We start from the raw sequence: 24,535 nt of genomic DNA, 5'->3' as shown, positions 1-24,535 counted from the left end.
GTGTATCAACAGCTTTCTCCGTAGCTAGAGTGGTGAGGGCAATTTCTTTGCAGTTTCTGGACCTTTTATATGCAGAGAGGGGAGATAGAGGGGGCAATGTTTGGGACTCTGGGTTGTGAAAGTATAGGGAGGTGGGTGGGGTACGTGGTTGTCTACGTATGGGCGGTAAGGCGTGCTGCACCCAGATGTGTGTTTGTGCCCTGGATGTTGGGAGACTTGTGCCTACTCCGACATACATCTGCCTCGCAGTCTGTGGTTTAGAGCAGAGGGATTGAATTTGGGAGATGGGGTGTGTAGGAGGAATGGATGGAAGTGTGTAGGCGGAGGGGTTGGGGCATTTAAAGCGAGCAAGGCAGAGAGCGCTGAGAGGGGAGTGGTCCTCGCTCCAGTTCTCCCCGCCCACCCTACTGAAAGTGCCTCCTGATTGGCTTCGAGGCCGCAGTGCTCAGGTTACATTCGCAAGAGTTGCAGAGCGCGGGAGACCGGACCCAAGAGGAGAGAGGTTGATTTTGTCGGGGTTCTGTTCTGGTTGGGGAGTACCTGTCAGCCCCTGAGCTGCCACCCGGTATCGTACCGACCCCCCCCCCCACGTCCTGCGCCAGGCTCCACCCCAGACAAGGACCCTCATCACCGGCATGGACTGCTGCACGGTAAGTCCATGCTTGAATTCAGCTTGGTCTGGGGCAAGGGGCGCCCGAGAAGCCCTGGAGGGTGAGTGAGGGATGGAAGTGGGTGCGGAAGACCTAGGAGCCATGTGGGGAAAGAGGATGCAGCGATATTTGTATTGGGTGGTGGAAGGCCTGATCTGAGCCAAGCCCCAGAGAGAAATGCTCCCCAGCTCGCGGGGGCGTCTGAGCGCCCAGGGGCCAGGCAATCTAGGTTGGATTGGGAGCTGAGCAGAGCTTTCCTGCAAGGAAGCTGCAGGTTAGACGTCAGGTGGAATTTCCCCCAGGGAGATACTGGAAACTGTTGCTGGTGTGCAAGTGCTTTCCCTTGGAATTTTTTGGTCCCATACCATTTCCTACTCTATTGCTGCCGTCGTGGACCGTGGCAAGAGCTTCACGACCCTCGGAAGATCGTTTAGCCTTTATATGGCTAAACGGGGAGAACCCACCTGGTCTTGGTGGTGATGGGCAGCAAAGAGCCTAGTCAGTGTGGTTCTAGGGAGGAGCTGGCCCGGCCCCCAACGCCTTCTCTTTCAGAAGGTGCTGGGTTAGTGACCGTGAGAGAGCCCTGCTGGCGAGGGGAGGAAGTGTCTGTGTCAGCGCCCACACGGAAACTGGATGCTGCAAGTGCCTAACGCCTAAGCAGATCCTGTTAAGAGGACTTGTGTGAAGGCGCCCAGCACAGGACCTGGCTCCTGGCTGGCTTAAAGAGTAGAGTGGCCAGACCTATATAAAACGTGTGTGCTTATTCTTAGCCCCTATCTGCAGAGAAAGATGACTCCAAACCCCTTGCATTCTCTTTCTGTCAGCCTGGCTAAAGACTCCAGTGGGTACTTAAACGAGGGCACCCCCACCTTTCACCCACCGTGTGCAATAAATAAATAAATAAATAAATAAATAAATAAATAAATAAATAAATGAGTTTTGAAAGAAAGAGCAGCTCATTTCTTTAAGAGGTGAGACTTCCTGATGTCTGGGTGGCAAAAGGCAGCAAGAACTTAGGAGCAAACCATGACTGAAATTTTAACTCTTGTTAGAATCCATAACAGCAGCCGATGTGCCAGTTCTGTGAGGTAGGTCTTTTACAGTTGTACAAACGGAGGTTCTGAGATGTGATTTTCCCCCAGGTAGGCATCTTTGATGAGCGTGGAGCCTGCCCTCTCAAAACCCCTCATTGAAGTATTCTGTTTTCCATTACTGTAAATGCTCATGGCAGTTAATGTAGAGAGCAGAAAACCTATGAAAAAGAAGCATGCCAATCACATACAGTCCCGCCCCTCGAAGAAAACTGACAGTTTCAGGGAAACTGCTTGTTATTCCCCAGAGAACAGTCTGTTTGCTTGTTTATTTATTTATTTACTTACTTCCTTATTCTTGGTGCTGGAGATTGAACTCTGGACCTTATACATGCTAAATATACACTCTGCCTCTGAGCTACACACTCAGCCCAGGAATCACCTGAAAGGAGAAATGCAGGAAGAGCCCCTCACCCCCAGCAATGTTTTATTAAGTAAGAAGATAAATAGATGGCAGATTATGAGCTATGAGTCAATGGGGGGAGGGTACCGAGCAAGAAAAGATAGGCTGAGAAAGCAACAGGATGGAGAAAGGGATCAGGAGACAAGGTCGGCAGGAAGACAGGAGTGAGTGAAGGCTCTGGGAACCCTGGGATGGAATGGGGGTTTCTTTCCTTAGGAATCTGCAGGGTGAGGAGGGTGAGATGTGGGGCCCCGGCCTGCAAGCCCTATCTGTCCTGGATAGGGCTTGCGAATATCCAGGGAGCCATTGGTGCAGGGCTGCCATACAGTGAGTCCCCAGGAAAGCACTGGTACATGGCAGGCAGTAGTCGCCTGACAGATAACTGGTGCTGATAGATAGTAGCTGAGGGTGTGGCTGGCATGTCTGAACTCAGTAGCCCCTAAGAAGAAGAGGAATGGCCCACCCAGAGGTAGTGAATGCCCAGAACCCTGGGCACCTCCTGCTATGGACCCTGACACAGTCTTCTCTTTTCAGGTCCCAAGTCCACTGGACCAAAGGGCCACACAAGATCGATGTCAGTCTAAGCCTGTGGTGGTGGAGGGAGCAGGAAGAGGGGGACAGGGCAAAAAGGGTAGGGGACTGGGGATGGCCAGGGCTGCCACCAGGCACCTCCACGCCCTATGTTGTAGAGAGAGCAATGTGCCTCTTTATCTTTTACACTGGTACTCCCCTCCAGAACCAACTCACCTGACGTTTGGAAGGAATTTAGTCTTTCCTTACTTGTCTCCCCCACCCCCCCGCCGCCCCTTGGTAAGCAAGCTTAGACAGAAATGAGGAAGAAGAAAACAGATCTGTGTTCTTTTTTTCAAGGAATGTTTTTCACAGAGCTATTGGTCAATGTTCCAGTGCCTGACTGACATAACCAACATACGTTACTTTTCTGCCTTCATTTAATAGGAAAAGGAATCTGTTTTGATGTCTCACTCCTTTCTTTTTTGTAGTCTAGTTGACTCCATACCAGTTAACAGCAACTGCCCCAGGCAGGGGTTACAGTACAAGCTTCTGAACCAGATCATTTCACTATTTATTTGCTGTGCAAACCTGAGGGAGGTAGAAAATGTCTCTGAGTTTGTTTCTTCACTTTTAAAATGGGGATTATATGGGATAAAATGTGCCAAGTGCTTAGCACAAGACCTGACATATAACAGTCAGCAGGCAGGCATAGTTCTTAAAGCTGTCTGGGTTTGCAGGGGGAGGGGGCTGTAGGATACCATTCACCTGAGCTAAGCTCTACTTAGCACAGAAGAAAATGATAGTCTCAGAGGCAAAGTGGTGTACCCATCCATGGCTCCTCCTTTTCGGCAAGTGCATTCCCCCACCCCCAGATGTCCCCAGTTCATTCAAAGCCCCTCAGCACAGGCTGGCATCAGTCTTGACTTTAGGAGGCAGTTGCCCAAGCACCATGACCAATGAGCAGATCCTGGGTTCCTTTCCCTTTCGCCTCCAGTTCTGCCTATGGGCAGCCGTGAGCATCCTGTCCTAAGGAATCAGCCAGAAGGACAGGGAGCAGACTCAGGGGAGGAGCATCATAGGCAGCCTTATGCTAGCCCTGTGGGGGTGGCTTTGCTTGTTTTTCCAGGTTTTGATTCTGGTGGTGATAAGGTCAGGTTAGGATGGTTAGAGAAAAACACTCCTTCAGCACTCAACCCCTCAGCATCAGTCCACAGCCTTTATGGTTCCCAAGACCAATGAGAGGGGACCTGGAATAGGTTTTTGTGCTTGTTGTCCTCTTCGAGATGCCTGTCTATCTCCTGAGACTATTCCAAGAAAGACTTGCACTCAGAGAATCAGCAAACCCAAAGGAGTTGATTTGGATTTTATGTGAAGAATAAGATGTCAGGGAGAGCCCTAGAGCTAAGAAAGGCAGACAGATCAAGAGTGTTTTAGGCCCATCCATCCTCACTCATTCCGGCCTCTTGGCAACTTCTTGAAACTGTGTTTAAATTGATCGAGAAGCATCTTGAGCACAAATTCAGGAACTCTGAGGCCCAGGAAATGAGAGCAGCTGGGGAAGCATGATGAGGAGGAGTCAATTGTAAACTTGGCTTGGGCTTCTGGAGTAGAAAGTTACAGGACGGGTACGGTAGCTCACACCTGTATTTTCAACACTCAAGAGGCAGGAGAACTGTGGGAAGTTCAAGACTAGCCTGGCCTACACAGCAAGTTGCTTGCCATCTAAGGCTACATGATGAGTCCTTGTCTCAAAACATAAATCAAAATTAGCCAGGCGGTGGTGGCACACGCCTTTAATCCCAGGAGGCAGAGGCAGAGGCAGAGGCAGGCAGATCTCTGTGAGTTTCGAGGCCAGCCTGAACGAGTGATTGCCAGAACATGCTCCAAAGCTACACAGAAAACTGTCTCAAAAAAATCAAAATTAATAACAATAATAAAATGTAAAAAATCAAAATTAAAAACTGTTTGTGAGGACACCGAGTCCTCACTCACATCCCGCTCGCTTCTAACGATCAGATAGACAGCTGGTGGCCAGGGTGAGGCCGAAGCTTACAGAATGAGGTTTGGCCACCTGATGTGAGAAGAGAGAGACAGGGAAAACAGTGAGCACTCTGGTCAAGAAATAAAGGCAAAATTCCAGAAGCCTTAGGAGGCAGATCAAGAGAAAATGCCCTTCTGACATCTTAGCAACATCCCCTCCCCAGTCATTACTGATGCTGCAATGATCAGCCTCTGAAACTGACATCATCAGTTTCTTCATCCGTCCTTTATTCTTGTGTCAGTAGTGGGGTGGTGGTGTGTCTGTGTGTGTCTGAGAGAGGATCCCAGGTAGCCCAGGATGGCCTCAAACTCCTGATCTTCCTTCCTCGGGCATCATAGCTCCATAGTACTGAAAGTACAGGCATCTGCCACCATGTCTGGTTTTCATCCTTTCTAGTCTCACCTAGAGCAAAGTGACAGAGGAACCGAAATTGACATGAAAACATACCCACAGTACTCTGTGGATAGAGGCAGTAAGATTGAGAGTTCAAGGCTTGCCTGGGACACAAGCTGCCTTCTGTAGGGATGTAGCTAAATGGTAACCATTTGCCTATCATGCACAAGGCCCTGGATGAGAAACAGCAGGGGTAAGAGAAAGTGAAAGAAAGGGAAGGGAAGAGAAGGGAAGGGAAGGGAAGGGAAGGGAAGGGAAGGGAAGGGAAGGGAAGGGAAGGGAAGGGAAGGGAAAGGAAAGGAAGGGAAAGGAAGGGAAGGGAAGAGACATTGGGGCATAGAGATGGCTTTAATTTTATCACACATTCCTTAATGATGGACTATGTTCTGAGAAATGTGTCATTAAACAAACTTCACAATGGTGCAAACATTACAGGGTATATTTATGAATCTAGGATGGCTATGGCATCACTAGTTGATATGATCCTAAGAGACTGCCATCATATACACGAGCATATACATGACGTATCAGTGGTCGGACCATGACGTATTATTAGGACAAACTGTGAAAGATTGTTGTTATAGGACAACTTTGGGCTTACATAACCAATCATTTTACATCACCTTTTCCAAGATAATCATAGCATAGCTACTGTTTTCTGATCAGCTAGATTATTCTGGAAACTTTCTGGATACCATGTGATTTTACTGTTCTCCAGAACCCACAGAGGTGACTATTATCATCCTGATTTTCTCAAATGGAAGAGTTAAGACTGAGAAGGCTCAGATAAACTTCCCCAAACCACACCATTACAACAAAGAGTAAAGCTCAGCTGGTCAGCTGGTTGCATTTCCTTTCTTAGGCATTAAAATGAACTCTAGAACATGACATACAAGGTTCCAATCTACCAATAACTGATAATTGACTGGGACTCCAGGTAGGTTTTTTTGTTTTATTTTGACATTCTAATCATTGACTTTTATCGTGGTAAACTCAAGTAAGAATGAGAAAGTGTGGCCGCTTTATTGTTGAGAAGAACTAAAAATACCTTCGCAAACACCGCTGTTGCACATGGGACAAGGTAAGGGCTTAAATGTAGCTGTTGGCTACATTTCTTCTCCTGTGGACACTGACAAAAGAACTTCATGCCTCCTGTTTCTTTTTTGTTATTGTTATTTTACCTCTTTTTTTGCTGTGTGAGTCCAACTCTGGGCACAGAAGAAAATAGCAAGCCCAATGGGAACACAGAATCCTGGCCTCTGGTTGAATCAAGGAGCAATGACCCCCATCTCCTCCCCAAACTCCAGTCTTGAGCGCTGGTGCAGTACTACTGGGGTGGGGGTGCTTTGTAGCAGATTTTTGTGTTCACTCCCTGAAGAATCCTATACGCAGAAGAGCCCTTCTGAGCTGGAGGCGTCTTCTCAGAGCAAAGGGTAATCACTTTCAGGAGTGCGGCTGCTTTTTCAGACTTTTCACTCAACTCCACAGCACCATGAAACTAAAGGCTCCTTTCAATAGGGCTAGCTGGCTTTCTTCTTCCTCCCTTCTCCCATGCACTTTCTTTCTGTGTCCTCCGGCCCAGAACCTTCTTAGTAGCCGCTGCCTAGGTGGTGCTCACCCGTCCCTCAGAGGCTTCCAGCTCTACTTCTCCCACCGCCCTCGATTTCCTCCCAATCTTTCAGGGCACTAATTTATTTCCATCCTCTTGGGGAGTATGTGCCTTATCTTATCATCCATAAGAATCCCTGTCCCATCCTCAGGAGAGCGCCTGCTCCAAGCCAGACGACGATATTCTAGACATCCCGCTGGACGATCCGGGAGCCAACGCCGCTGCAGCCAAAATCCAGGCGAGTTTCCGGGGCCACATGGCGAGGAAGAAGATAAAGAGTGGAGAGTGCGGCCGGAAGGGACCGGGCCCCGGGGGACCGGGCGGAGCTGGGGGCGCCCGGGGAGGCGCGGGCGGCGGCCCCAGCGGAGACTAGGCCAGGTGAGACTGGCTAGGAGACATGGCAGGCCGGAGTCTCTTGGTTTTCGTGCCTGCTCGGAAAAAGCTGGGGAAGTCTAAGATTGGGGTGGTAGTGGAGAAGAACGTGGAGGGAGTTAAGGGTGGGGACCTAGGACACCGAGACAGGTGGGTGAGAGAAGGCCAAGGATGCTACTGTGCCGAGAGCTCACCTGTTTCTTCTTCCCTCTCTTCTGCCTCACCTTGAATGGAAGAACTGAACGTTTTAGAAGGTAACTAATACGTCTCCAAAGCTGCAAAGTGTGTAGGGGAGGATGCTGGGTGGGAGAAATGACCCTGTTGCCCAGTCCTTCTCTCTGCTTGCCGTTAACCCCTCCCAGTCACGGACCATAACTTTGCAGACCCTCTGGTATGCCGAGATGCCTGAGGCTGCAGCAGGAATACACATGAACCAACACAGACACGCAGACACCCTCATTTGACTGCACAAGCGCAGCCGAGGGCCATAAGCACTAGGAGAGGCTCACTCACGTACCAGCCCCGGGGCTAATTTCAACTCAGTGAGCAGGGGAGGGCGTGTGGGTGACACACCCCGAAAGGAAGGTGGGGGATGGCGCTAGCAGGGGGGCAGATTCTCAGACCTTCTCTCTCCTCAGTTCCAGAGGAGAAATGGATGCCGCGTCCCCTTCGCAGTGACAAGACTTCCCTACTGTGTTTGTGATCCTCTCCTTCCCACCAACCAGCCAGCTTCAGGAGCCCTCCCCACCACCTCGCCCCGCCGCGTCCTAGAGACTCCCTCTCCAGGCTGGCTTCGTCGCGACGTCGCCGTACCCTTTTAGTTAGCTCTCCAGTCTAACGTTCCCCCATTTCACCTTTTCTCCCCACCCTCATCCCAAACCCCATATTCGCAAAATTGTCCTTTTGCTTCACACCCACCTGTCCCTGCGCCCAGCATGCAGCTCTGCCTCCGCAGCCTCGGTGCGCTTCGCTGCGCGTACTGCAGAGGGCGCCCAATGCGTCGCCCAAGTACTCTCAAAAAAAGAAAAAGAAAAGAAAAAGAAAAGCAACCATCACAAGTCCTTTCGTTCTGTGGGCAACGAAAGGGGGCGCCCCGAGTTTTTCTGCCGTCACCCCAGCCTAGCCTCAACCCCTTAAACCTGGGGCTAGGAAAGAGAGGAAGAGGGTTTTCATGGTGTCTGATAATGCCCCTTGCTCTGATGGGAAGGGAAGTCCTATCCCACACCTGCCGGTCACCCACTTTTCCTTCCGAGCGCACCCGAGAGCAGCCCCTCCCGCTCTCCTTTGTTTATGCAAAAGCCTCCGTGCGCCTGGAGGCTCGGTAGGAGGAGTCTTCCGCGGCCCTGCCTCCAGATAGCCCCTCCCCCGTTGGGCTCCTGGGGTTGTGGCTGGAAGGTTTTTAATCTCTGCGTGTGCATGTTACCATTCTGGGTTGGAATGTGAACAATAAAGAGGAATGTCCAAGTGTTCAGAGGGTGCAGGGTGGGAGGCGGGAGGGAATGGGAAGTGAGGGGGGAAGGGTTTACATAAAGTCTCTAATGGGAGTTGAAACAAACGGAATTGAAGGGTGAAAGGTGTGCAAAGACACCTAGGTTGAAACCTATTTTTTTGACCCAGCCGAACTTCCAGCTTGAGCATCATTTCTGAACTTTCAGATCCATTCCTTCCCTTACTGGTAGTACTCTTTGGGTCACGGAGAGGAGAGGAATTCACCACACCAGTAAAGGAGGTAGCATGTTATCCAACGACTTTAATTATTAACATTACCCCTCACCACCCTCAGGGATCAGAAGTCAGACAACCATAGAGAGTTTGGACTTGGTTGTCACCATGCTGGCGGATGGGGACTTCTCCAGGAGCCCTTTGCTGAAATCGGCCCTCCTAGAAGCTTGCTCAGAAATCCCAGGTGCGGTGGCATCCTCCCTGAAGGATACAAGCAAAGACATACCGAGGCTAGAAACATCATCCTTCAGGCAACTGTCATCCCCAAACCCAGGAACATTTAAATTTTGCTCTCCTGAGAATCATCTGCAGAACTTTGTTTAGAATTAAGAGAGTCCAGGCCCTGTCTCCCCTGACACACACACTTTGCCTAAGGAGGCACAGAAAATGGCCTAAATCTGAGTATTTAAACAAGTTCCTAGTGGATTTCTCTAGGCCATCTGAGGGCCACATTTTTAAGAGCTGTCCTGGGAGCTGAGGAGATGGCTCAGTGAGTTAAGTGTTTCGTTTTTAAGCAGGAGACCTTAAAGTTCAACCCCCAAATCCTTGTAAAGTAAGTCAGGCACGAGCTTGTAATTCCAGAACTGGAAAGATGGAGAGAGATGGATCCCTGGGGGCTCACTTGCCATCTGGCAAAGTTGTCCTCTGACTTCCACATGGGTGACAGAGTACATATACCCCTCCACACAGGTACAGCATGAACACACAATAAATAAAAATAAGGTGAATAACCTTCCTAGAAGGCCAGGTTATCTTCTGGCCACATACATGCACACTTACCTGTATGATCACATACACACGTACATTTGTGCACATGCAGACACACACATACACAAAAAGAAATGATGAGGTATAGTGGTGCACACCTTTAATCCCAGTACTTGGAAGCAGAAACATGAGGATCTCTGTGAGTTTGAGGTCAGCCCTAAATCTACATAAGAGGTGCAGGCCAGCCAAGGCTACCTAGTAAGATCTTGTCTCGGGAAAGAAAAAGAAATGCTATATCAATCCCTGTTCTGACCCCATGCCTTGCAGCTAAAGTGTCAAGTATATAACAAAGAGAGCTTTGGCCTTTTGTGTTTGCCATTCCCAGAATAACTAATCTCAAGACAAATGCCACTCCCGGCATCCACTGTCCATCTTCCTTCAGTATGTCCATGTGGGATATAGATACAGAAATATATAGATATATATGTATGTATGTATATGTGTGTGTATCTCACATGGAAGTATGTGTGCCTACACACATATACATATATACACATACATACTTAAAAGCATTGAGTGAGTTATGTATGTATATATGTATATGTCTGTTGTGTATCTATGTCTACACATTAAGAACAGAAAGAAACTGGGTAGTGGCACAGCCTTTAATCCCAGCACTTGAGAAGCAGACGAATCTCTGTAAGTCTGAGGCCAGCCTGGTCTACACAGTGAGTTCCAGGACAACCAGGGCTACACAGAGAAACTCTGTCTTGAAAACAAACAAATAAAACAAAAAGAACCAAAGGAAAAAATGTCATTGTGAAGAGGAGGGTCATCAGGGCAGTCCTGCAAACTGAGCGATTCCTATCTTAGCTTACAAACCCATTCCTCCATCCTGTGCCAGAGCTGAGCACCAACTCCCGTCCTTAAATACTTCCAATGACATCAGCCTGAAGGCTAAAGACATCCACTTTGAGCCCAAGATCTTTTTCATTGCCCTCAGCACCATCCCAGTTTTCCTGCTCACCGAAGGTCACTACCCCTGTATGTCTCCTTGGGCTCCTTCTTCCTCTCTTTCTGGAACCTGATCAGGCAGAATGCGGTGACTGACAGCAGCAACACACCCAGGAGCACCCCAATCAGCGTCCCGGCCACTCGGCCTTCAGATGAGTCTAGGGAGACAGGACCTTCAGAGTTGCCAAAGTTTTGGGCCCACTCTCAGAATGTCATGTAGTCTCCCCAAGCCAAACCTTTCCCACAGGGCTCTACACAGCATTCCCTACCAGTCACTGAGAGGTCCAGCTCACAGGAGGCACTGCCCATCTGGTTGCTGGCCACACAACGGTAGGTGCCAGAGGAGGTCAGGGAGAGATTGGTGAGAATGAGCTGGCCAGACACTTCATCTAGAGAATGAGAAGGAAGTGAGCTACCATGTATTCAACTCACATGAGGCCATGCTACCACCACAATAGCTCAATGCATTCCATCCTTAAAACCATCTACCATGAAAGGTCTAACCCCTTTGATTGGTGGGAATCCTGGCTCAAACGGGAGTAATTTGAGAAGACCCAGAGAGGAAGTCTAAAGCCACTGCAACTTCTGCACCCTTGCCACCCTCACACAGCTGCTTTCTTAGGGGAGGAGAAACTGAATGTACAGGAAGGTGAAATGGGAAGTGGGGTGTTTACTGGATGAGCTCAGATCCTGGATGGTAGCAAAATTCTTAGTAACTAAACATCCATCTTCTGGAATAGCCGTAAGCTGGCCCAACTGCTTTTCTGAACTCGGCCTGCCTCAGAAGGCAGAGAACTAGGGGAGGAAACTTGCTGGCTACTGGGGTTTATTGGGATGGTAGCTACAGAATGAAACAGGACATCTGGAACCAACAAAAGGAAACCAAGGCTCTCCAAAGAAACCTGTCAAATGTTTGAGGCAGTCCATGCTACTCTCTCGTTTCCTTTAGGGGGTTTGGAAGCAATTGTGACCCCTTAAGAAATCCCCAATGAGTGGACAAATAGGAACTGTAAGACAGTTCCCTGCCCCCTACTCTTCCAGGCTATCAGGATATTTAGAAGTATTTCCCAAGCAGCAGCAGGAAGACAGACAGGAAGGCATGAATGCAAGGAAGGGGGGAAAGGGCCTTAGTTATGAACTGGTGTGGGGTGTGGGGTTTAAAGACCTGATCTTAAGTCTCCAACCCCATCTTCCCAACGCCCTGCACACTTACCTTGAACCATGTTACCAGGAGGAGGTGTAGGAGAAGATCCAAGCCGGACCCAGTTGTACACTGGCTTGGGCGCTCCCTCGGAGGAGCTGCATCTCAGTGCAACAGAACCTCCCACAGAGGTTTGCCCACTGTGGCTGCATAAGGGCTCACTGGGGGCCACTGCAAAATTCACAGAACAACCTCAGTGGTCCTCCTATCCCAGACCCGATGAGTCCAACATGTTCAGTTTGAACATCTTCGCCAAATCGTGGTTCATACCTCGAAAGTGATTTCCACTACTGGGGATTCTGAGTCTTAGAAAGGTCTTCCTTATTCTGAGCCCAAACACGTTGTTAATATAATAGCCGCTGATTGATTACAGTTTATGCAACTGGGACCCATAAATAGAGAAATTACAGTTTCTCCTCCACATGAAGTCCCTTCAGATATTTGAATATACAGGACACACACCATATCTTAGGTCTTCTCTTTTTTATATAAACATCCCTGTCTGCTCTCAAAACTTCTTGTTGCTCAGCTTTGAACAGGCTCTGACTTAGGGTGAGATGGAAGCTCTGAACACAATATGGTACTCAGTTACAGAGGTTTGTTCCTCTAATGGCCCCTTCCCTTCTTTGTCACTGATATTGGGTGCAACAGAATCTAAATATGAGGTTTCTGAATGAATGGTGGGAGCTAGTGGAGTATGGCTGAGCCCCCCCCCCAATAGTTGATTCTCTTTCTCTCTCTTTACTTTCCTCTCTTTCTATGTGTTTCTCCTCTCTCTCCCTCACTCCCCCCTCTCTCTGTCTCTCTCCTTCCCTCTCTCTTCCTCATCCCCTCCCCCATACATTGATACTAGGCCCTAAGGGAGATACTGTGGGGTAGAGTTGGAGTATTACCATCTAGATTAAAAGTCTTGGGAATGGGTAACTTTTTCTGGAGGCTCCCAGTGCAGCTGTGTACTTGGACTTGGACTTCAAATCAGGACGGGGGGGGGGGGGGGGATTGGGCAGGGTCAGTGCACACTTAGACGGTAGGAACCTTACCAAGCACGGTAAGGTTGATTAACCCCAACCCATTGGTGTAGAAATCTGGTGGGTTGTTAACGTTGCAGAGGTAGGTTCCAGTGTCTGAGGGGCGGAGGTCAGTCAGTTTCAGAGTAGCCACTCCTCCTGTGGGGGGGTTGTGGAGAAGACTGGCCCGATCTGCTTTAGAGCCGGTGGGATACAGGTGGTCATTGGTGAAGTACAGTATCTAAGAAGAAGCCCAAGGCGTTCATGTCCCCTATGTATACCATACTGTCAACCACACCACCTCGGGTTCAGTGAATTTGTTAACTGAAACAGGTTATGCTTGCTTAGGATAATTGAACACAGGAGCTGTGGTTTCGAAAGGAAGGGAGAATGTAGGGCCAAACTAGCTGAAGCCCCAGGAGGTAAACGCCCTCCCCACCCTTCATCCTGGGTGAGTTCTCTGTCCCTGGCCAACCCAGCAGGCACAGCTGCCCTTGACTCACGGGAAGAGACGCAGAGATGGGTTTCCCAGGCTGCACAAAGCTCCACTCCAAGGCGAAGTTATCCCCCACGGACGTGCTGTACCTGCAGCTCAGCTCTGCTGTCTTGCCCTTAGGCATGCTCAGTGGCTCAGTGGGCACGGTCACCTCCACGGCTAGCCCTGGGACTGAGGAACCCAATCCCACCGATCTAGAGGGTCCGTCCCACTCTACCGTGATTGTTTAGAGGCTGGGGCTTTCCTTGCCACAGCGCAAAACCTTCAATTCAACCCCTTGTCTCCTGAAACTTGAGGTTTCCGGGAGGGAGGGGCCCACGACCCAACCCGGTTTTTGTGTGTAAAAGGTCCAAGACTGGGCCAGGTATGAGGATGTATTGACAGAAAAGGAAACAAGAAAAGGCCCTGCGGTGGTAAATCCTTAGATGGTGAGAGAGGCTGAATTCATTAGCCGGCCAGCTTGCCTCTCTGCTCCTCCCTCTCTGCTTTCAATGGCCCCTTCCCAGCCTGGCACAATGGCTCCTGGCCTAATGGACGGAGCTAGCCAGGTAAGCCCCGCCCTGCCCCCCAGCTCGCTCTTGCTTAGGTTCAGTCCTCCCAGCCTCTCCTCACCGCTCAGGCACACGAAGCCCAGCAAGGATCCGCAGAGGAAAGCCCCCACCAGGGCCCAGGCCATGGTCACGATTGTCTCCTGGTCCTGTCGTCTGTTAGTCTGGAGGACGGAAGAGTCTAGGAAAGCCCAAGGGCAGCGCCTTGTGCAGAGCAGGAGAGAGACTGGCTATCTCAGAGCAAACAAGGGCAGAGGCGGGCATCCCCACGTAAGGGAAATGCTCCTCCCCCACCAGGCCCGATTCTGGGATCCTTCTTCAGCCCTAATTTCCCCCTAATTTCTGAAGTTTCCAGACTCTGGAAAAGGAGTGGGGCTTGGATAGTGCACCCTAAAGACAAGGATTTATAACCAGAACTCTGCTAGGAAAGTGTCTTTGGCAGGAGAGAAAGCATTCTGATACCCACTGACCGAAGATGTCACCTTGGGTGCCATAGACAGCAAGCTTGCATCCCTGGGAGCTAAGGGGGTTGTGGACTCTTCAGAGAGTTCCTTCCCACCACCGACAAGGGTAAATAAGAGTCTCTTCAGACTCGAGCCCAGGGCACCAGCAACAAGTGCCCAGATTCTTCATCCACCCCTGGTTGCTCAGGTTAGGTTAGGGGCTCCTCAACCTCGGGTTTTTAGCACCTTCCCTTTCCATACGACAGTGAATGGCCCTTCTACAAACTCTAAAAAAACTAAACGTCAATAAGCCCCGCGGTCGTATAAAGTCTTCTGGACGCACAACCTGAGTAGGTAAGATCTACTTCATAACCTCCCGCAACTCAGTTTCTGTGAAGCACTAGTTAGCAAAGGTGATTTGATGAAAATGACAAGTATCTTTATTGAAATTTGCAAAGTAAAAACAAAAAACACTGATTTCAAGTTAGTTTTTAAAACGTCTTCCCTATCCCCTGCTCCAACAAAACCCAGCCAAGCCAGCAGGACAGGTTATATTAATACAGGGAGCTGGAGTGGGAGGCAAAGGACAGCATTCGACAGTGTGTTTTTACAGACCACAGAGCCAGGGGCCTCACTGACGGGCAGTCTCCTCCAGGGCCCTTGGAGGGTAGCCAGTCTCAGCCAACATTCATCTGGCTTCGCAGGGAAGAGGCGGAGCCCACCCCCATCTCAGGCCCATTTCCTTTGTTTCTCATTTGACCCAGACTTTGATCTTACTGATGCCCAGTTTTCCAACAATAAAAGGGAGGTAGGGGCAGAGGACTGGAGGTCTAGAGTGTAGTTGAACCCCCAAGATTCAATCCTCTGTGTCACAGGAAGGTGAGATGCCAGATTTAGTCAGTGGGTGCCTGAACCATCACACGAGAGACCCAGCCTGACTCTGAGCAGGTACCATCACAGGCACGGCACCCATGCGGCTCAGAGCTGAAGAAGAAACCCCACCTGGGCTCAGGGATACTGCCTGAGGCGGGGGTCCATCTGTCCTGGCCAGTCTTGGTGAGGCTAGGGCCTGACTAGAGACGCTAGGTGTGGGGGTAAATGTGCCAGGTCTTGGAGGAGCAGTCTTGGGTGGCCGGAGAGCCCGTGCTGAGGAGACAGAGGAAAGTGTTCCGTTCTTAGAGATGGTGTCTGAGCCTTTGGTCCAAGGCAAGGTCCGAGGAGCAATGGCATCTTCCCTGTTCATCAAAGAAGCAACACATCAGAAGCCAAAAGGAGAAAGGGGAAAGAGTCCCTACATGTCTGTCTTTCTGCCCCGCCACACACATACACCAATTCCCTTTTTCTCTTCCTTTAAATCTTCTCTCAAGAATGTTGCTATGGTTCCCATCTACCTTTCCATTAAAAAATGGCAGAGGCCTGAATCCCAGACAGCAGAGAAAAGTCAGAAGAGTTTCCACCTCCTCAAAGGTCAGGGACACCTACTTGATATCATTGGCCAGCTCCTCCAGGGTCTTGGTCCGGCGTTGGTACAACAAGACTAGTCCAGCCAGCAGCACCAACCCAACCAGAGTGCCCACAATGGCTCCAACAACCACAGCAGCCTTAGACCCTGAAAAATGCTTAGTGTCAGGGGGAGGGACACTTTTCCATCCCTTGTCCACTCGTGCTCCACTACTCAACTATCACCTTTATGTTCGCCCTTTTCTCTGTTAGGATGGGGGTAGAAAACGGCCAGACACTGACCAAACGTTGACCTGGCTTTGACCATGTTCAATGTCCAGTCATGGTTCAGTGAGACGCCTCAGCAGACAGGCTTCTTTTCCTGCAAAGCCACCCACTGGCCACACTTCACCACACTTACCCCTCACTGACCTGTCATCACTTCCAGGGTCACATTGCACTGGGAAAAGCCCACTCTGTTTTGGGCCTTGCAGACATAGACTCCAGACATGGAAGTGGAAATGTTGGTGAGCTTTAAGGATCCACGGACGGCATCTACGGACACAATTTAGCTATCAGTCCAAGGGCCAGCGTTTCCATTAAGAAAACATATACACCATGCCCTACTTCTGGAATGCCCTCTTTGAGTCTCTAATAGTCGCTGCTTATCCATGGCCTTATGAGTCAGAAGAATGTGGCAGCACTCTGAGCTCTGCGCACAGGCTAACTCAACCCCTGCTCCATTTCTATTCTCGGTATTTCCGACTGATGTCTTAACAGGAAGTGCCATACAGAAATCCAAAGCATCGTTTCGACATTTGTCTCTGAAAGGTAATGTGAAGGGAGAAGGGGGCAGAAAAAAAACATTTGACTAGGAACTAGAAATGTTGGGATCCCAAACACCCCATGTGAGCCTTGTATGTCCCCACTTCTTCGTCTGTGAAGTGGGGATAATGCTCCTTACCTAGTGGGGTTGAGAAGATTGTATAGACTAACCATTCTGATCCTTTGACTATTGACTGTGCTGAAGCCTAGCCTGAGCACTTTACGTCTACTAGCTTATCAAACAAAAAGTACCTATTCACTGAGCCCTTTCTAAATTATTATATATTTACTAAATGCGCAAATGTGGGGCTAGGGGAATAGGTCAGCAAAGTGCTGGCCAGACATCTTAGCCAAATCAGTAAACGCAGATCCCAATGAGAGACCCTGTGTCAAACACTAGGGCAGATAGCTCCTGAGAGTGACACCAAGTGACGGTGGCCTTCACACAGGTGCTCAAGCATACACACTCAATTTCTATTTGAGGAGAGAAGTCAAACGGGCCTCAGGGGTTTAATTCAGTAGTAAAATTGATGCTTAGAGTGTGAAAGACCCTGGGCTCCATCCATACACCAATAAAGAAATATATAGGTTCAGTGAGAAGTAGAAAAGGGGAAAAAAGAAAATATTTATACTCACACCTACACCCAGCAATTAACACTTTGCTTTACTTATGTTATTTGCTTCCTCTCCAACCACTGACATTTTAAAGTAATATTTTGGAGCCAATGAGATGGTTCAGTGAGTAAAAACACTTGCCACACAAGCCTGGCCACCCAAATTCAGTACCTGAAACCCACCCAAAAGTGAAAAGAGAGAATCAACTCCACAAAGTTGTCCTCTACGTGCCATGGCACACGTACTCAGACACCCATCATTCACACACACATAATAATAATGATAATAATAAATAACTTCTTTAAAATATTTAAAATCATACTTCAAAATATATCTTCAAAAACAATATCCATTAAGCTGGGCATGGTTATGCCCAGCTTTAATGTCAGCACTTTGGAGGCAGAGGCAGGCAGATCTCTGGGAGTTTAAGGCCAGTCTGGTCTACATAGTGAGATCTAGGACAGCCAAAGATCCATAGTGAACCTTTGCGTCGAAAGAAACCCTGTTATTTTATACAATCACAATACCATTGCAAAGCCTCAGCAATTAGTAATGATCTTCTAGAGTTATCTAATACTTATACTTAAAATATTCCAGTCGCTGAGCATAGTAGTGTAATCCCAGCACTCAGGAGGCTAAGGCAGAACGATCATTAGTTTGAGGCCAACCTTAGCTATATAGTAAGACTATAAAAACTAAAAAACTAAAAGAAGCTTGGGGTGTGACTCAGTGTTCGAGTGCCTGCCTTTTATGTACAAGGTCATGAGTTCAATTGCCAGCATCACACACACACACACACACACACACATACACACACACACACACAAATTCCCCCAAATATTTTTTATAGCTGGTGTTTATAAATCTCATTTTACAAATAAGAGAATGGGAGTATAGTCACAAAGTTATTGAGTGGCAGGACTGGAATCTGAAGCAGCAAGCAGTTTAGCTCCAGACCCCAGTACCACTATATGCGAAAGTTCTTGGAAGTGTTGAGTATAGCACCTACACCTAATATGACATTTTTTCCACCCTCTTTCCATATCTCCTGTCCTTTTCTGCAATGCCTACTCTTGTCACCCCAGTCTGTGAGAGACCTCTTGTCCTTCCCCGTCTTTAGTCACTACGTCACTGACCTCTAGAAATCCCTTTACCTAAGTTTGGTCCGAAGAAAACCTGGGCGGATGGGGCCAGCTTCTCCCACTGATACTGTGCAGTAGGCTTACTCCTTGGGGATTTGCAGTTCAGGGTCACATTCGTCCCCACGTAGGGTGCACCCTGGAAACTACAGGATGGAGGAGCTGGAGGAACTAGAGAAGGAAAGATAGGTTACAATCCTTACCTTAAGGACCTCCAGGTTCCCCTCCCCCAATCTCTTGTAATCCCACATTTCATTCCCAGGTCTTATACTCAGCCACTTGAGAGGGAGACCTTTCTGATGTCCCTTGTGCTGGAGTGGGAAGGGACCCAGAGATGTGCCCTCCTTACTCACCCAGCACTTTGAGCTCTATGCTTTTGCTGCTGTGACCCATGACTGTGCTTTCACCATCTTTCACATTGACAGAACAACGGTAGGTTCCAGAGTCTTCCTCCTGGAGGGCCTCCAGCCTCAGGGACACATTCCGCGTGGAGATAGAATGGACAAGGGATACTCGAGGTTTACTGGACACAGCCCCATTGATATAGGACAACACCTAGTGGGGACAGGACATCTGTTCACACACAGGCTCAGCCTGTCTCCCTCCTCCAAAATGGACTTCCTCACAGCCTCCTCACGGAAACCACCTTTCATTTACCCATCTTCCCACCCACCCTCTCACAATACATGGCAGTTTTCCTTTCCCATGTAGACCATCTCTTTCGCTTGTATGGTGGCTTTTTAGGTGAATACCACAGTGGGAGAAGAAGGTGCATTCAATGCAAGAGAAAGTGTGTATGAAAGAAATTTAGATTGTAGATTGTAAGATGTGAAAGCTACCATTGGGGCACACATCTTTTTAAAAAGGAGAAATGATTTTTATTTCTTAATTTTAAAAGTTATAGCTGTCCAGGTGGAGGTGGTGTATGACTTTCATCCCAGCACTCTGGAGGCAGAGGCAGGTGGATCTCTGAGTTCGAGGACAGCCTGGTCTACAGGGTGAGTGAGTTCCGAGACAGCCAGGCCTAAGCGTTCTAGAGTGAGAGAGAGGAAGAAAGGTATGGCTGGGAGAGATAGCTCAGTCTCTGTCTTACAGCCATGAAGATCTTTAAAATCAAAGCAAACAACCAAAGAATCCCAGCACAGTGGAGCACTTATAACCCTGAATCTGGAAAGTCGCAAAAAGTGGTCTCTGGGACTAGTCCAATGGGTGCGCTCCAATGCTAGTGTGAGGCCCTTTCTCAAAAACAAGGTAGATAGTGCCTGAAGGATGATGCCAAGGTTGACGTCTGACTCTCACATGTTTGTGTACATGAGCATGTACACACAAGTACATACATCAGCATGCGTGCACATACATCAGCATGCATGCACATACAAACATGCACATACACAAATGGGGGACTGAATGAGAAACTAAGTTGGCAGAGTCCCTGCCTCACCTATGTGTGCAGGAATCTGTAGGTCCATACCAGCCTAATTCCAGCGCGTGGAAGATAGAGGCCAGAGAATCTGAAGTTTAAGGCCAGAATAAACTATGAGACTCTGTCTCAAACAAAACAAAATAAGACCAGGCATGGTAGCAAACACCTTTAATACCAGCGCATGGGAAGGCAGGAGCAGAGGGTTTCTAGGAGTTCAAGGTTAGCCTGGTCTATTAGTGAGTTCCAGGATAGCCAGAGCTATAGAGAGACCTTGTGTCAAAAACCAAACAAACAAAAAACAGAAAAAAAAACAAACAAAAGACCAGATCTCAAGATCAAATGACTTCCCTGAATACATTTTCCAAGACCATGCAAGGAATCCTTGCAAACAGCAAGAATCTGGCATCAGCTACTGGATAAAAGAGCCACTGAGTGACAGTCCTGTGCAGTGGATGAACAGAGATGCCAAATGGTGGAAGGAGGCCATAGTGTCTTCCATAGATATAAAGAGTTTGGGGGCTTGGAGTTGGCAAGATGTCTCACTGGATAAAAGCATTCGCCACCGAGCCTGTTGATCTGAGTTCAATCCCTGGAACTCACATAAAGATAGAAGGAAAGAACTGATTCCTGAAAGCTGTTCTCTGACCTCCGTACTAGCACTGAGGCACATACAAACCTGCACATATACAAACATGATGTTGATGATGATGATGATGATGATGATGATGATTTGGGAGGAAACGGGAGGGGATGTGTGGAAGGCAAGTGGATCCAGGAAGAGGTATGGCCTGTACTTGACAACATCTCAAGCCCAAAAAAATGTCAACACATAGCATGTGGAACTTTTAAAATTGGTGATGCAGGCCATGATGCCCCTGTCTTTAACCTCAGCGTTTGGGGTGTCTGTGAGGCCAGCTGAATCTACTGGGTGAGATAGAGTCTCCAAAAAGAAACCGGTTATGTTTTACTCACCCTGCATCCTTCTAGCGCCTCCCCCGCCCCCGCCCCCACGCAGGCACGCATGCGTGCCTGCCTCTGTGCTTTTACCAGGCTTTATGTGCTGGATTTCACAATGAGAACCAACACTAATACTGTGAGGTGGCTTGCTTTTCCCTACTTCCCTACATCTTCGGCTTCCGCCCTCATTCTCCAACATCTCATTCCTACATCCCTGGGTTGTCATTAGCTAAGATTTCCCCCTCACCTGGTTTAGTTCCTTCCCTTCTTGTTCCAAAAACCATATCAGGAGGGGCTCCTCCCAAGGTTGGGACGAAGACTGCTCTGGCGTCATCGTGTACCAGATGGGGAGCACCACTTCCTCTCCCTCTACTGCCTCCAATTTGTTGAGGCCGGCGGGCACGTGCAGCTCCAGCTGAGCCAGTGAGAAGGAAGCTGAAAACAGAGCAAGGAGGTGTGATCTCCCAGGGCTAGCTCCCTGGTCAGCCCAAAGGTCCTGACCAATGTCAGTCGCTTGACAGGGATGGGGGGGGGGGAGTAATGTCCCTCGAGGAGGAAGAAAGCCAGGAGGAGTATCCGGAGACCTGTTTCCCAAGGTCCTGCTCCTCTTCACTCGGAAGTATTGCGTCTAGAGTGGGGATGGGACCACATTTCTATGTCTTCATTCTAATCTAGAGGTACAGAATCTTAGCAGAGTCCATGTGGGGAGGGGCGATTCCAGAAGGGAAAGCAGGCCTATTTTTGATCCACACACCACGTTACACACTTGCTCCTCCAATCTCCTTGGTGAAAAGCAAGGGAGAATGGAGGTGCCGGTCTAGGTCATCCAGACTCCAGGGGCAGATTGGGAGGGGGGAGGCAGGGCGGGGAATTGAGTAGTTACTCATTAACCCCGGGGTTCCTTCTGAACCACCGATTGCCAGCACGAGTACTGCGCTTCCCAGCTCCCGTGCCTGTCGGTGACTAGGGGAATCCCAGGCCTCCGCTCAGTTCCTTTGAGTCTGCTCCGCTAAAAAAAAAAAAAAAAAAAAAAAGCACTACTGAGACCCAGCCAAATCCTCGAGAAGACTTTTGGCTATCAAAGCAAGTGCAGAATTTCAGAGAGGGATGTGAGGACAATCTTCTCACAAGTACAAAACTCCCCGTGCGTGCTTCCTGCGTTGGGGTGAACAGGGGTGTCAGCTTCAGTTAGGGGAACACTGATGGCACTCCAATGCCAGAACACTTGCTTTTTGCTCTTCGGAGGGGCGAGAGGGTGTGCAGTGTTAAAGCTTTTGGAGAAATAACTTTGAATGAGTACAGAACCGAGCCTGGGGACGCGAACGGCTCTGGTCCCGGGCCCTGCTCTCCCGGGATCAGAACACTCGTCGGCACTCGGAACTAGCTGCCACCTTGGAGAAGCTGAGCGTCAGCAATAGCTCAGAAGCCGCACACCGACTGTGCTGGCAGAGCCGGGCGGAAGGCTCCGGAGACTCTGAACCCACCAAGCCAGGATGAGCGGCTCCCCCATCGCTTCCAGGCCTCGTCTTAACCCAGGACCCCACCCCTATTCCTTGTCCTTCGTGGCATTCCCCCCACCCCTTACATTTCCTGGCGGGTCCCTGCGGTAGGAGCAGGAAACTTGCGCCCGCCGATAAGGCAGAAGACAATGAAGCCGGGGCCGCTAGACCGGAGGCTCTGCAGGCGAAAACAACCCCGCCTTGAGAAGCTCCACTTCCCCCAGAGACTTTGCCTGCTGGCGCACCTGGAGACTCCTGGCGGCGGTCGCTCTTCCTAGGCTTTTCAGAAACACTCGCTGTAAGGCCAGTTACGAGGGGAAACGCTCTGTACCCAGATGGACTCGAGCTTGGCTCGCCAAGGGTGCACTATCTGCCGACTCCAGGTTTTTGCATTTACAGTTTGCAAAGTGCGGGGCGATGGGGGAGCGGGCGCGAGATGCAGCGATGGACACACTTATTCTTTCAGTGGGAAACTAGGCGTGCAAGAGGTCCTGAGATTTCTCAGCCCTCTGCTCTGGCGTCACTTGGAACGGAAGACTCCTAATTGGTCAGACCCTTTGGTAACTGGGTGCCACATAGAGGAAAATGGGGAGTTACTGGGTTCCAATGAAGGACTCTGGAACAGCTCAAGAATAGCATCATTTGGCCCAGTCTGAGACCAGAGTGAGAGAACAGGCGAAGGGCCTAAGCAGAGCAAATGGGCCCTGCTCCCCAGGGCTACTATTTTTAGTTTCCCTCTTTCTCTGAGAAACTCCCCTTGTGGGCTTCTCACGCTCCAGGGGCAGCTATGAGCCACGAAGGAGCAGTTGGAGCAGGAGGGCCTTGTTGCCTTGTGCCTTCCCTAGGAGCAGCAAGCACATTTAACCCTCCAGAGGCCAAGAAGGGCAACCTCCATGACATCATATAGCAACTTAGGCTCTGGGTCTTTGATAAGACAAACTGAGCCTCAATGCTGAAAGGGGGAGGGGCCCATGGGTGACCTGCGAGGATGTCTGCGATGCCCAGGCATCCAGTATAGATTTTTTTTCCCTCTCCCTTGCTTGGAGACTGACACTGCCCTTTCCAACACAGAAGCGTCAAGTTGAGAAAGAATGTAGAAAAGAAACAGAACCTGAGGTTGAAGATGCAAAAGTAGAGCGGAGAAGCTGAAGGAGCAGGAAATTCTCTAAGCTTTGGATGGCTAGGGAGGGTGGAAGTTCATGAGACTCATGTATCTGGGGTCCTTAAGATCCCATACCCTCAACACCTCTGGCACACAGGCTGAAAGGCTGTGGGCAGGAACAAAGGGATCCCCACCGATGTGACTGAATTTTACTCCACATTCTTCCAGGTCTTGCTTGCTCTGGCATCCTCTAGCCTGAGAAAGGAGTTAAAGCTCAGGATGCCAAACTCAGACAGCAAAATAGCGCAGGGAATAACTAATAGTGAACTTGGTTCCTACTGGGTCTCTTCTCTCCAACTAGAGCACTGGGTCACCGTCAACTCCTGCTAGAAGCCCTAGGAAGCTCTCGCAAGCACTTCTGGCTTCAGGAGGTTCCTTCCTCTTGGACACTTTAGCACCCTTCCCCTGTTTTCCTTGTTCCTTCCCATCCATCCGAGAAAAGAGAAGGGTAATGGTAGACCTGAGAATGTGCTGTGTTACTAGTCTCCGCTTTTGACCTCTTCCCGAATTTCCTGTGTCCAAATGACCTCATGGTCAGGCTTTGGGGGCATCTCCTTTGATTTCCAGGGCAGGAAGCAGGAGGGGAAGAAAGCAATGCGGTGGGGGAAACGCTGTGATGTAAAGTACTGACTTGAAGTACTTGCGTCAAGGCAGGCGGAGGACCAGACATTCCCCCAGGGATCTTTCAGATCAGCTTGAATGGGGGGGGGGGCGTGGAATTAAGTCCTTAAGCGCTTTAGCCACCGTTTCATCTGGTGCCTCGGCTTATCCAGCTGAGATGAGTGGGGGTGGTGAGTACAGGGGAATAGCTGCCCCAACTCATCCCAGAGGTCTCGTCTGGAGATGCCTCCATCCCCTCCCAACACCGCACCCCACACTAAAGCTGGGAGCTGTTCTGGCCATAGAAGGGAGAAAGCGTAGCACCAACCAGGAACACCCTGAAGTGGAGGGTGATGAAGATAGACAAGAATGTCAAGCAAAAGTCGCCTCACAACCACTCCCAAAGTCCTCCCTAGGATCTAGGATAGGATCTATCTGATCAAAGACCCTCCAGGCCCGAGGAGGTTCGACTCACCGAGGGTACTCAGTCCCAGGAACAAAACCGGCAGCAAGCTGGTCTCGGGGGTTCCAGCCGGAATAATCATGGCCCTCCTTGGCCCGGAGTACTCAGAACAGTTGGGACACACACAGTCTACAGGTGCTGTGGTAAGCGGCGGCAACTCCAATGTGCACAGGAACCAGGCTACTGACAAGTGTGGCTCCA

The 24,535-nt window shown here is 49.6% G+C and overlaps 3 protein-coding genes across 6 annotated transcripts; 1 reads left to right on the top strand and 2 right to left on the bottom strand.

The window, feature by feature from the left end:
- Positions 1-508: 508 nt before the first annotated feature.
- On the top strand, positions 509-8,040 carry Nrgn (neurogranin). Its single transcript, XM_038324462.1, has 4 exons — positions 509-650; positions 6,852-7,078; positions 7,309-7,326; positions 7,711-8,040. Exons 1-2 carry the CDS (start codon positions 636-638, stop codon positions 7,071-7,073), a joined length of 237 nt encoding a protein of 78 aa, XP_038180390.1. The 5' UTR covers positions 509-635; the 3' UTR covers positions 7,074-7,078; positions 7,309-7,326; positions 7,711-8,040.
- An 825-nt stretch (positions 8,041-8,865) lies between these two features.
- Positions 8,866-13,896, bottom strand: Vsig2 (V-set and immunoglobulin domain containing 2). Its single transcript, XM_038324047.1, has 7 exons — positions 13,833-13,896; positions 13,228-13,385; positions 12,758-12,965; positions 11,730-11,888; positions 10,786-10,905; positions 10,530-10,674; positions 8,866-8,995 (listed from the first exon to the last, which is right to left on the bottom strand). Exons 1-7 carry the CDS (start codon positions 13,894-13,896, stop codon positions 8,866-8,868), a joined length of 984 nt encoding a protein of 327 aa, XP_038179975.1.
- Positions 13,897-14,625: 729 nt separating this feature from the next.
- Positions 14,626-24,535, bottom strand: Esam (endothelial cell adhesion molecule). Of its 4 annotated transcripts, XM_038324412.1 has the most exons (8): positions 24,347-24,476; positions 21,494-21,619; positions 20,858-21,045; positions 18,584-18,785; positions 18,228-18,401; positions 16,084-16,206; positions 15,694-15,820; positions 14,626-15,446 (listed from the first exon to the last, which is right to left on the bottom strand). In XM_038324412.1, the coding sequence occupies exons 2-8, from the start codon at positions 21,495-21,497 to the stop codon at positions 15,128-15,130; spliced, it is 1,137 nt and encodes a 378-aa protein (XP_038180340.1). In that variant the 5' UTR covers positions 21,498-21,619; positions 24,347-24,476; the 3' UTR covers positions 14,626-15,127. The 4 variants fall into 4 exon arrangements, with proteins under 4 accessions (XP_038180340.1, XP_038180338.1, XP_038180339.1 ...); XM_038324410.1 differs by lacking the exon at positions 21,494-21,619 and having other exon boundaries at positions 24,347-24,535; XM_038324411.1 differs by lacking the exon at positions 21,494-21,619 and having other exon boundaries at positions 18,246-18,401; positions 24,347-24,535.

The sequence above is a fragment of the Arvicola amphibius genome, chromosome 3, assembly GCF_903992535.2.
Source record: "Arvicola amphibius chromosome 3, mArvAmp1.2, whole genome shotgun sequence".
In the NCBI taxonomy this organism is placed as follows: domain Eukaryota; kingdom Metazoa; phylum Chordata; class Mammalia; order Rodentia; family Cricetidae; genus Arvicola; species Arvicola amphibius.
The sequence above is the reverse complement of the archived record's forward strand: the minus strand, read 5'-3'. Positions and strand labels throughout refer to the sequence as shown.